The 12,568-nt window shown below is 38.6% G+C and overlaps 2 protein-coding genes across 5 annotated transcripts in view; one reads left to right on the top strand and one right to left on the bottom strand.

Annotated features, from left to right (window-relative positions):
• mia3 (MIA SH3 domain ER export factor 3) overlaps nucleotides 1-7,191 on the bottom strand; it is a 24,700-nt gene extending 17,509 nt beyond the window's left edge. For 2 of the 3 annotated variants that reach the window (XM_026918493.3, XM_026918495.3), the window contains exons 1-6: nucleotides 6,937-7,191; nucleotides 5,865-5,998; nucleotides 5,056-5,142; nucleotides 1,830-4,752; nucleotides 925-1,212; nucleotides 689-825 (exon numbers count right to left, since the gene is read on the bottom strand). In XM_026918493.3, the coding sequence (XP_026774294.3) occupies nucleotides 689-825; nucleotides 925-1,212; nucleotides 1,830-4,752; nucleotides 5,056-5,142; nucleotides 5,865-5,998; nucleotides 6,937-7,057 (3,690 nt within the window). In that variant the 5' untranslated portion in view covers nucleotides 7,058-7,191. The remainder of the gene's footprint in view (nucleotides 1-688; nucleotides 826-924; nucleotides 1,213-1,829; nucleotides 4,753-5,055; nucleotides 5,143-5,864; nucleotides 5,999-6,936) is intronic. The other variant, XM_026918494.3, reaches the window with a different exon arrangement.
• disp1 (dispatched homolog 1 (Drosophila)) overlaps nucleotides 5,947-12,568 on the top strand; it is a 47,682-nt gene continuing 41,060 nt past the window's right edge. The window contains exons 1-2 of one of the 2 annotated variants that reach the window (XM_053231743.1): nucleotides 6,015-6,055; nucleotides 9,103-9,201. Coding sequence is in view for 1 of the 2 variants with exons in the window: in XM_053231742.1 (XP_053087717.1) it covers nucleotides 6,053-6,055 (3 nt within the window). In the remaining variant the exon portion in view is untranslated. Of the gene's footprint in view, nucleotides 6,056-9,102; nucleotides 9,202-12,568 lie in introns of both variants that reach the window. The other variant, XM_053231742.1, reaches the window with a different exon arrangement.

The following is a 12,568-nucleotide window of genomic DNA, read 5'->3' as shown; positions in this document are numbered from 1 at the left end:
AATTCTCACACACTCAGTCGCACGCACACCCCTTCACAAACACACTCTCTCTCTCACACACACACACACTCTCTCTCTCTCTCTCTCACACACACACACACACACACACACCTTCACAAACACACACACTCTCTCTCTCTCTCACACACACACACACACTCTCTCTCTCACACACACACACACACTCTCTCTCTCACACACACACACACACACACACCTTCACAAACACACACACTCTCTCTCTCTCTCTCTCACACACACACACACACACACACACTCTCTCTCTCTCTCACACACACACACACACTCTCTCTCTCTCACACACACACACACACACTCTCACACACTCAGCAGTAAACTACGGAAGGCCAGAAAGGCCATACGTTATTATTTACTTTTTTTTTTTCTTGTGATCTCGCGATAATAAAAGTTGTTTTCTCCAGATCATGATTTATTTATCTCGTGATACTGAATTAACCCTTTCATGCCCAGTGAACAGATGTGTAACAGATGTGTAACTTGCTCACGATAAAACACACTGGAGGGGGAAAAAAAAAAACATTTGGAGATGTCTGATAAGGCGAATTATCCCCAATTTCAAACAACGTCCAACATATTCCAATTAAACCTGCCAATGTAAAACTACAAAGCAGCATAATTTAAAAAAAAAAAAAGAAAGGTTACTTACAATTTCTGCATACACTCCAAGAAATTCAGATGCAAGAAGAAGGAAGTCCCAGGCCTGAGCCGAGGCTGAAGTGCTTGCTTGGTCATAGTTTGCGTTATTGTCAGAGAAATCAGAGGCCCGTGAAGAGTCCAATGAATCTGATCATTAAAGCGTTAACATTAAAATGTTATCTAAACAATTCAAGGGTTACACCACTCTAAGCAACAAAAAATAAAAATAAACAAAAAAACACCAACCTGAAGACGGATCAATTTCAAATCCTAATATGTCGAGAGGATTCTCCAGAATAGCTTGTGGTCCTCTCTGAATCTCTGCTGTGTCTTGAAACGCTGCTTGAATGTCTTCATTTTTATTGAAATGTCCACCATCTTCTCCACGGCCCACGTCCTGGCCATGCGCTTCACCGTCCTGACCTTTCACAATGAACAGTTCACTGGCTTCTTGATGAACCTCCGGAGCTTCAGCTGCCTCGGTCAGTGGGATGGTTTCCACTGGATTTTCCACCTCTTCAGACACATTCTCTGCTTCACAACAAGCATCAGTATAACGGGCTTTTTGAACCATGAGCACTTTTTTATTTAAAGTTTACATTTCAGGTAACCACTCAGGCATTCTCGTCTATTACTAGAGGTTTAATATTGAAAAATACATAACCATAAAAGCAAAAGCACAAAAGCACAGCATGTGAGCAGCTGAGTATCTTTAGGTCATCTTAGTAGGCTGCTGTACTAATTAACTGTTACTCAGAGAATAAGATTAAGTAACAAAAAGAGGTTTGTTTCATTTAATGTTAATTTTTGAAATCTGGTTTATCATCCCGCCTGTGCTTTTTTATTTTTTTTGTATATACCCAGGTTCTAATGTTCAAATAAGGAAGGTCTATGAATACTCAGAATAAATCCTGGAAAAGAAATATTTACCTTTGTACAGAATATTCATTTTTATAAACAGCAATATTAATGTTAAAAGGATGGCTAAACTACTCATGGCTAAACTACTGATTTCTGTAGAACGCATATTTTGATCTGAGATGTACTGCATAGATGTTACGAACACAGGGTTATACTTTTCGCACTGCTGTGCCCTGGTGCTCAAAATAGTCAAGAATGACTTTCAAATTACCTCCAAGGATAAGACTTACCCGCTTCAAAGCGAGACTGGCTCTCCTGTACTGATGGGACGCTGGTACTGTATTTCTGATGCAGATAAAAAGCAAACTCCTGAAAGTCATCCAAAACAGCAGCTTGCTCATCAATCATGACTTGGTCGATCTGCTGTCCAAGGTCCAGTGCCCTCTGCTCTTGAGCATCCAGCATTCTGTCAATCTCATCAAGTATGGCATTTTCGGAAACCTCTACGATACTCTCCAGCGCATGCTCTAGGGCCTCACTGTTGTGTGAGTGAGACTGCCTGGCAGAGTTCAGCTGATGATCCAACTCGGTGAACATCGCTTCAATTTCGTAAAGGTCTTTAATAGTAAGGTGCCGCAAAATGCGTTCTATCTCATCGTCCTTAAAGTGGTCTCTCAAAAGTGTGAGTCTCAGCACATTGTCACTGTACTTAGGCTCTTCACTGAGGGCAGAATCCTTCCGAATTTCATCTACACCATTACTCTCAACAGACTTTTCATTTTCATTTTCATTATCAGGTGAGGAGACTGAGATGTCCAGCAACGTTTCCATGCCAGTCTTCCCATCATGATTTATCTGTTCTGACATGTTCTTATTTGTTTGTTTGGGCGAGTCGTCATGTGGCTGTTTAGGAGTGACTAATTCATTTTTTTCTATTTGAGACTCAAGGTTGGTGTTTTCAGTGGATTCTTCCAGCTCCTCAGCTTCATCAGTGAGCTCACTTTTAGTGGATAATAAAGCATTTTCATCCTCTAGTGTCTCCTCAGTTTCATCAGTGAGCTCACTTTTAGTGGATAATAAAGCATTTTCATCCTCTAGTATCTCCTCAGCTTCATCAGTGAGCTCACTTTTAGTGGATAAAACAGCATTTTCATCCTCTAGTATCTCCTCAGCTTTATCAGTGAGCTCACTTTTAGCGGATAATACAGCATTTTCATCCTCTAGTAGCTCCACAAGATCCTCTTCCTCCTCATCAGTGTCAGGTTCACTTTTTTCTGTTTTAAGTGTCTCTTCAAATAAATTGATGATCTCATTTTTAACTCTGTCTATTTGTTCATCTGTCTGTTTCTCCAGCTCAGGTACACTGTGAGCATCTTCCTTGAACAGAGCCTCAGATTTGTGTGACTCTGTTTCACTGGGGTTTGGCTTCAAAATATTTTTTTCTGCAAAGGATTCATTGGGTTTGTCTAACACTAGCTTTACATCTTCTAACGGTGACGCTGGAGGATCATATTCAGATTCAACAGCATCAATAAGGGTCTCATCCAGATGTAAAGACTTCCCCTTAATCTCTTCTAATTCTTTATCATGTTTTAATACATCAGCGTTTTGTTCCTGTACTTCAGCATATTTATTGTCATTTAATGAATCCATCACAGAGTCGTTAATGGAGGGTTTCATTTCCTCTGCTACTTCATTTGTTTCTGAGTCATGAACCAAAATGGTCTGAAGCTCATCTGAATCTTTTTCAGTTGTTTTAGCATGAGTGTCATCCTCTTCATCGTCGTCATCATCTTCAGGTAAATCAGTCCTCTCACCTCCACTCACAATTTTAAAAACTGTGTCCCCTAAAGTAGACCACATGCTGTCATCCTTCGTCGCCTCAACTGAGGCAGGAGGCTGAAGTGGAACATCTTTATCTTCTGACTTGGTTGCTTCAGGAACCTTGTCCTCAAGATAACGGGGCTTCTCTTCAAAAGTAAGCAGTGAAGGCTCTTTAACACGTTCCTCTTCTGCTTCACTTGGTTGCTCAACTAAGTCATTGCTCTGATCTTCATCATCATCATCATAGGGGGTTACTTTCTGTGTGTTTTCATCATCCGAGGTAACAGCATCAAAAGTTGTGCCTAAACTAGTTTTTAATTCGGAAAAGGCTTCTACCTGTGTTGTATGGTCACTTTTCTCTAAAACTCCTGCATCATTAGGTGAAGGTTTATCTGGCAGGTCTTCGTCCATTGCTTGCTCCAGATCAGAGACACCATCAGCTCTCTTTTTAACAACAGAACTGTCTTTCTCCTTTTCATATGAAGCTGTTGTTTCCAGTGGAAGTTGAGCAGTTTCAGAATCTCTCAAATCACCGTCATCTTCTGTGTCAACTGTGTGTTCAGCTTTACTTTCTGTATGCAGTGAGTCAGAATTTACAATGTCCCTGCTAGTTTCTTCTGTCTCTCCATCCTTAACAGCATCCTCACTGAGAGCCATTTCTTCTTTCTGAAATGGAACGTGTTTATCTTCTGACTTGGTTGCTTCAGGAACCTTGTCCTCAAAATAACGGGGCTTCTCTTCAAAAGTAAGCAGTGAAGGCTCTTTAACATGTTCCTCTTCTGCTTCACTTGGTTGCTCAACTATGTCGTTGCTCTGATCTTCATCATCATCATCATAGGGGGTTACTTTCCGTGTGTTTTCATCATCTGAGGTAACAGCATCAAAAGTTGTGCCTAAACTAGTTTTTAATTCGGAAAAGGCTTCTACCTGTGTTGTATGGTCACTTTTCTCTAAAACTCCTGCATCATTAGGTGAAGGTTTATCTGGCATGTCTTTGTCCATTGCTTGCTCCAGATCAGAGACACCATCAGCTCTCTTTTTAATACCTTCACCAGTGTCACTGACAACATAGCTGTCTTTATCCTCTTCATATGAAGCTGTTGTTTCCAATGGCAGTTGAGCAGTTTCAGAATCTTGCAAATCACCGTCATCTTCTGTGTCAACTGTGTGTTCATCTTCACTTCCTGTATGCAATGAGTCAGAATTTACAATATCCCTGCTAGTTTCTTCTGTCTCTCCATCCTTAACAGCATCCTCACTGAGAGCCACTTCTTCTGTTTTATCGCTTGGTTCATGAACCTCTTTTACCAATGAGTTTCTTAGCAGCACATCAATGTCATAGCTTTCAAATTTATCTAGTCCAGTGTCAAAGCAGACGAAGTCAGTTTCCTGAAAAACATTGAAACACAGATTACTTTCCAAATGAACTCAAGTTCTATTACATTGTTTAATAATATGAAATGAATCAATTTTATAACAAAAAAAAAAAAAAAAAAACATGGAGCACATAAATCTATTAATGAGCCATTATATAAAAAGGTGTGGCTACTAAGTACTATCACAGTGATAAGGAACATAAGGGTGCTTGATTATTACAAATTTTCATACAGACTATGAAACTTAGAGTGGAGATGTGAAACAAGCTTATACATACTGTATGTTAGTGTATGAACGGCAAAACTATACACCTACCTCAGCAGATACTTCTATTTCTTTTTCTGTATATATGTGATTAATGTTCAGAAAGTCCTTTGGGAAATAGCCAAAGCTGTTACCAACCTAAGGAAAAAAAACAAACAAAAGAAAAAACAAATAGAGGTTTTTGTTCATAGTGAAGTACAGTAACATGCAGTTGTGTAATTGTACATCTGTTTACAATTCTGTCATCCAGGGATGTTTTTTTTTAACTGTTATGTTACCTGTCCTCGTCTTTCTAATTAAATTCATTTGATGGTCATCCGTGCCTATTAATGATACAAATTAAGGTATGAAATATATGTTTTATTTATACCTTTAGAAACAAATGAGCATTTGAAGTTTTAGAGCTATACTTCATTAAACAAATAGTATGGAAAGTCTATGTAGAAAAAAAAAAAATGTAAAAATATTATTATTAAAATTATACATGAATGGCTCCGTATGTTTTGCTAATCTTAATGAGCGTTCATTTGCACACTATCTGTAAGAGAACCTACTAAAACTCTGCGTCACTTTTCATACTGAGCTTTGGTTTATGTTTATTATCCTCAGAACCAAATTTTGTGGTAAGTGGTTATGTATTGTTTCACAGTGGCGCTTCATGTTTGAGTAATAACAAATGTGATACAGGTGAGACTGTGCGAAGTGTGTGCACCTCGTGTACAATCGATCATGTAGGGTACACACTGCTATGTCCACCAACCAAGTGATCGCCAGCGAGTGGGTCAGCGAGTGGGTCAGTGTGATTTCTACAGTCGTACTGTGCGCACAACAAGTGATGAATGATTAACTGTCTTACTCACACTTCCAGCCCAGACATCTGACCTCTGTCCCGAGAGTTTATAGTACACATATATAGTCTCTCCTTTTTTGAAGGACAGAAAACGGCAGTCTGGACCAGTGAAGTCCTGTGAGGCTTTCCCCCGACAAAGAAGCACTGAGGAAAGAAAGAAAAAATACTTCTGGATGAAAATACACTTCTACAATTTACATGGTAAGCGTTTGCCTTCAGTAGTTTTGAATTACAGTATCTAATTTTTGGGTCACAGGTGTATTTTACTGTCAGCACAGCTCGATTACATTTCAGACCGGTGTTTCTGATAAACGAATTCAGTGAACAGAAGACTGTAATGTGAGGTAAGGACTTGTGAGCTTGAACAAAGCTGCGACACTTAATGTATCTGTTCAGAGTAAGTTACTGATCAGCTGGTTACATTAACAAAATAACACGGTGATAATTACGCCTAATGCTGGTACACATGAGCAGTAATTTAATATCACAGGTTACATCTGGACCAAAATGTTGCTAAATAACTAAAGCCATCCCTGCTGGAAAAAAAAAACAACAAAAAAACAATACAAACCATCACAGAAATTTTAATGGTTTCCACTAGAAATACCACCACAAACCATCAACTAACCATTAAAACCATTACAGGTCCTTAATGGTATCCACTAGACATAACATGCCACCAAGAGAAGGTAAGAAATTCCCAGTAGAGACCCACAGGGACATTAGAGTTTCCATTAAAACCAGTACAACTTCCATTATGACCATTAAAACCATTACAGGTTCTATGAGGGGTTCTTTTGTTGTTGTTTTTTTCAGCAGAGAAACAAGCAGCTTATTCCCAGCAGCCCCATAATAAACTACCTCAGGCTGAGTTAGCTGTGGCTGCTAGCTAACCAGCTAACCTGTTCTGTATAAACAATATACTCCTTCCTGAGTTGTGGAGATTATAGTGAGATTATTAATATCACGACAATATTACGACAGGGGATATAAACACACTGTAGCTGAAGCTGCTCAGCTGTTGCACTAAGGTTAATGGTTAAAAAAGTTGTAACTGTGCCCGGCTACAGCTAGCTACTTACTGCTACATTCGTCATCAGCACATCTTTTAAAGTCAGAGAACCGCCGATGTAGCGACGCTCGTGAAAACCAAATGCAGATAAATAGAATAAAAAGCTTAAAATGTGAAGTGAGTGCAGTCATTGTGCCAGGTTAGCAAACAGTGCCTGACAAGCCGACACGTCAGCACATCCTGCAGCTCAGAGCAGAGAAGAAGCTGGAGTCATGTTACACTCCATCAGGAGGAGAATTAAAGGGACAGGGTTCACACCAGCTGGAGTCTTCTCCAACCAGACCCATGCTGTCTTCTCCACTAGTAAGGAGAGATCTGCTTTAACCAGAAGGCTGCAGTGAAAAGCTCTTACACTATATGGTCAAAAGTATGTGGACACCTGACCATCATGATGCCACAAAGTTTAAACCACACGATTGTATAAAATGTCCTTGTATGGAACTGAGGGATGTTCCAGCATGACAATGCCCCTGTGCACAAAGCGAGCTCCATGAAGACATGGTGTGTGAAGGTTGGAGTGGAAGAACTGGAGTGTCCTGCACAGAGCCCTGACCTCAACCCCACTGAACACCTTTGGGATGAACTGGAACTGGAGACTCCTTACCCAACATCAGCACCTGACCTCACTAATGCTCTTGAACACAAATCCCCACAGCCACGCTCCAACATCTAGTGGAAAGCTTCCCAGAAGAGTGGAGCTCATTATAACAGCAAACACAGAGGGAATAAATCTGGAATGAGATGTTCAACAAGCACATATTGATGTGATGGTCAGGGGTGCACATACTTTTGGCCGTATAAACTTGTCATTATATCTGTTATTAGGGCCCAAGCATGTGAAGCCCTGTACTGTGTCTGGTAGAATTATTATTATTATTATTATTATTATTATTATTATTATTAGGGGTCCAAGCACTGAAGGTGCTGGAGCCCTATCTGAATTTTCCTTCTTGTTATTATTATTGTTCAATAGATAGTACTCAGGCCAGTGAAATAGGTCTGATGGGCCCAATTCATTTTCATAGCGCCACCCACTGGCAATGAGAAGTAGAATTTATAAACCAATCTATTAGATCCTCCTCATACATTGTTAATCAGATTCATACCAAATTTGGTCAGCATAATTCAAGATATCCTTGAAGTTCAAAGAAATGTTTGATAGCGAAAATGGTGTTGCCATGAAAACTCGATCAATTAATGAACAAACAGAAAAGGTGTGGCGTAAATCCACTTTACACTGGTTAAAAGTTTATGTGTATGTTAAATGATGGGGAATAATCACATATGAAACACATGACCTGAGTGATTCTAGTTACATATACACAGGATTAGTGGTTCATTGTCATAATGCCATCACCTGTAAGAGGAAGTGGAGCTTATAAATCAAAGTTTTTAATATTCTTCGTAGAGTGTTTAATCAGATTAATATCAAATTTGGTCAGCATGGAGTAAAATCACAAAAGAAATGACGATATTATGCACAGTGTTGCCATGGCAATGTGATCAATTCACCCATCATGCAGTTTAAAGAGGAGGTGTGTAAGTCCGCTCTGCTTCATCTGATGTGGCCCGAAGTTCACATGCATGGCCAGTGATGAGGTACAATCACACCTACCTGCTAATACTGATTCACTGTTACAGTGCCACTAACTGGCATCAGGATGTGAAGGTTATAAATCAAACCTTTCAAAATGCCTCTGTGAGGGTTCACCAGATTCATGCTCAATTTATTCAGCATGATCTCAACAAACTCATGATTATAAACTGCAGTGAAAATGTTGATATCTTGAAAATGAGTGCCATGGCGATGTGATCGATTCATGTGTGCAAGCAAAAAGTCAAGCAGAATTCCATTGTGCATCAATTGATGTGGCCCAAATTTCACATGTATGTAAAGTATGAGGCATAATCACATGCACATACTAAATTTCATATTACATGAAAGTCTTAATATTTTTGTTTGAGGAATCATAATATTCACGTTACTAAACTGTGAAGGAATTTCATAAACCTTTCACCACCGACAAGTGCTGTTTCGACATTCAAGCAATTCCGACAGTGCTGCCTCAAGACACTGAAGATGCAAAATGATAATGTTATTGTATGATACTGTGTGGATATAAAGCACTGCATAATTCTGTGTGTTAATAAATTTATCAATGTTTTAACGTTCCAGAAAGGGCTCATAGTCGTAGCAGCTCTTATTGGTAGGACGTAGCACTTCCTAGTAGGACCTGGTGTAAGCTGGCAAAGGATTTGATGATCTCAGCTACAGGCAAGTTGCAAGTTCTCCCAGTTTTTCATAGTGTGGTGTTAATTTATTTTGGGGTCTCGGCTCTGCTCGGCTTTTCAAGCACGGCCTTCTAAACTGAAATATTTTTACACTGAACTCAAAACTTCACAAAGTCTTACACACCCACAGGCTCAGGAGAAATCGCTTTGCTCTGCACCACTGTGTCTCTCTGCTCGGCATTCGCTTCATGAAACACAGGGTAAAGATGGAGTATTGTTAATTACACACAAGTGGATGCTCATTCATTAACTCACCCATTCCTTTCTCCAAGACTACTCCCCCCCTTCCATTTACAAAACACAGCTAAACCATGCCCCACAATGAAACTGTCTTCTGTTTGTGAAATAAACTTATACATACTGTATGTAAATAAATGAATGGTGGTCAGAAAAACAATACACGATATATATTAACTGTATATCTGTATATCTGTGATGAATGTTAAGAAGGTCCTCTGGGAAATAGCCAAAGCTGGTACAACCTAAAAAAGCCTAAAAAAAGCAACTGTATATTAATATAATATAATAATATATAATAATATACAGTTGTGTAATTGTACATCTTTTTGCAAATCTCAGTTTTAGTGGCTATCAGATGGCTTTTATTTCTTTTCTACCTTTAAGGTGTCCTTAATTACAGAGACTTGATATAGTGCTATACATAACTTGTGCATTATTTTTGGGAGTAACATGAGACAGACAACAGCACTTTGGCTCCTGAGACATGAACAGCTTTGCATAAAGTTGAATTCAGCCTCCTTTTTTTTTTTTAATATGTGGTGAGCAGAGTATTTTCAATTTGATCAATCCCTGGCACAGAACTGAGGTAAAATTGGCTTGTGAATGCAGTGGTGATTAATGGCATTCTCAATGTTTGGACATTTAGTTTTTTTTTTGTTTTTTTTTAATTTAATTTAAAAGTTATAAAGCTAATGAAAGAAAAATACTGAAAAAAGTGTAGCAAACCCTGGAAGTAAACCTTCTGAGAGAGACTGAGAGTCTGGAGATTTTCTCGACTTGGACATAAAACCTATCTAGTCTAGACAGCTTGCAAATGCAAAGTCATTCAGTGTAAGTTTATGTTATGTTTATATTTGATATATATTTCTTTCTATTCATGTCCAAGGTTCAGATGTTTGGAAAAGTGTCATTGTTCACGTCCAGCTGTGTGCTTCTGTTGTTCTGCATGTAAAGCAGGTTACTGGAAGGAGGTGTGGAGCTGTTTTTGGAAAGATAAAGAAGGTAGAACTCGAGTCTTGGATACCTTGGGCCTAATAACAATCTTTTAATAAAGTTGTGTGTAAATGTTTGCATGTGTGAAACCAAACAAAAAATTTCCACAGGATGTACAAACGTTTCACAACACTGATATTCTTTGTACTTTCACGTGTTGATGCTGATGAATGCCAACCACCCGTAAATTACCAGGCTTGTGCACAGTACAGCTGATTTGAATTTGCTGATGCCCACAAAACTTTATAAAAGGCAAAGCTCACAGAGTGAAAATAACTAAACTGCAAAAAAGACTTTCTTTCTTTCTTTCAAAAGTGAAAGTTATTTTGAGCCACACTTTTACCAGTAAAAATATATATTATCTGACAGAGTAACTGCACCTGAAAAGCCAAAATCCAGAGCTAAAAGGTGACAAGAAAATGAGAATTAGGTGTGAATTAAGTAAGTTGACAAATTTTTTAACATGAAAACTATATATATTTACTGTACCCAGGTGATCAGAGACACCAAACACATCACACACCTAGTTAACTAACCATAACTATACAGTGTGTTACTGCTTGATAATGGTTTACGTGCCTGTGTTAAATCTCTGAAGCAGCTCTGTTCATTTTAACACCATTAGGGTTAGAATATATAACCCTTACAATACGCATAAAGTATATAGTTATACAGTATATATAGTACATATTTATTCAAAATGACTAGAAGTAGTTACAAATAGTAATTATGACTTAAATATAGTAATTATAGTTATTATAATACTTTTTAAATAGTAATAATAATAATAATAATAATCTTATAATAAAAAATCTTGCACTGTACATTATAACAGATGTAAGAAACAGTCCACTGGTGATACAGGCAGGTACATCAGTGACATCCAGGCTGCACCACTAATCTTGCAGTTTTCTTATTAAGGCATATAAGCAAGTTATATTACATAGGTTGTGTGTAAACATAATTTTTGTCATTGTTATTGATGCGAGGGGTTACAGGAGAATGGCCAGACTGGTTCGAGTTGACAGGAAGTCTAATCATATAACTGCGGTGAACAGAAAGGCATCTCAGAGAGCACAGCATGTCGAACCTTGAGGCAGAAGCCGAAGATCAGGTTCCGCTCCTGCAAGCCAAGAACAGGAATCTGAGGCTACAGTGGGCACAGTGACCGAAACTGGGCAGTTGACGTTTGGAAAAACATGTCTGGGAAATATATATGTATATATATAGTCATGGAAAAAAGAAAGAAAGTAGATTTTTATTTATCAGGGTTTAAATAACAATTGTGGTCCTCACCAACTTCTATATATCTATATATACACCAACTTCTAAAAATTACCTCAGCTGACAACAAAAAAACACAACAGATTTCAATATGTAGTCATTTTTCCCCCCCAAAAGTAAACCAACATTCAGAAACCAGGTTGGAAAAAATAAGTAATACCTTCCTAATTCCTACTTCCGCAATCATTAAGAGAGTGATTAGCAGCCAGGTGTTACTAATGAAGTTCAAAAGATTAGTTAATCATCAAGAATTGTGACTACCTCTATAAAAGCATAATTTTTGACAGTTTGGTGTCTCCATCATGCCAAGAAGAAAAGACATCAGCCATGACCTCAGAGAAGCAATTGTTGCTGCTCATCAATCTGGGAAGGGTTATAAGGCCATCTCCAAACTATTTGAAAATCACCATTCTACAGTGAGAAGGATTGTTCAAGACAGTTGCCAAGCTTCCCAGGAGTGAACGTCCCAGCAAATTCAGCCCAAGGTCAGACCGTTTAATGCTCAGAGATGTAAAGAAAACCCCAAGAGCTACATCATGTGACCTACAGACCGCTGTAAGCACAATAAATGTATATGTTCATGACAGTACAATCAGAACTAGAATGAACAAGTATGACTTTCATGGAAGGGGGGCTAAGAAAAAGCTGCTTCTCTCCAAAAAGTATATGGAGCACAAGCTAGATTTGCAAAATTGCATCTGAGCAAATGACAAAAGTTCTGGAACAATATTCTTTGGCGTGATGAGAACAAGATGGAGATGTTTGGTCATCGTGCACAGTGCCATGTTTGGCAAAAACCAAATACAGCATAGCACCACAGACATCTCATGGTG

Source organism: Pangasianodon hypophthalmus, chromosome 30 (assembly GCF_027358585.1).
Source record: "Pangasianodon hypophthalmus isolate fPanHyp1 chromosome 30, fPanHyp1.pri, whole genome shotgun sequence".
Classification (NCBI taxonomy): Eukaryota; Metazoa; Chordata; class Actinopteri; order Siluriformes; family Pangasiidae; genus Pangasianodon; species Pangasianodon hypophthalmus.
Note: the sequence above shows the minus strand (reverse complement) of the source record. Positions and strands in the feature narration are given on the sequence as shown.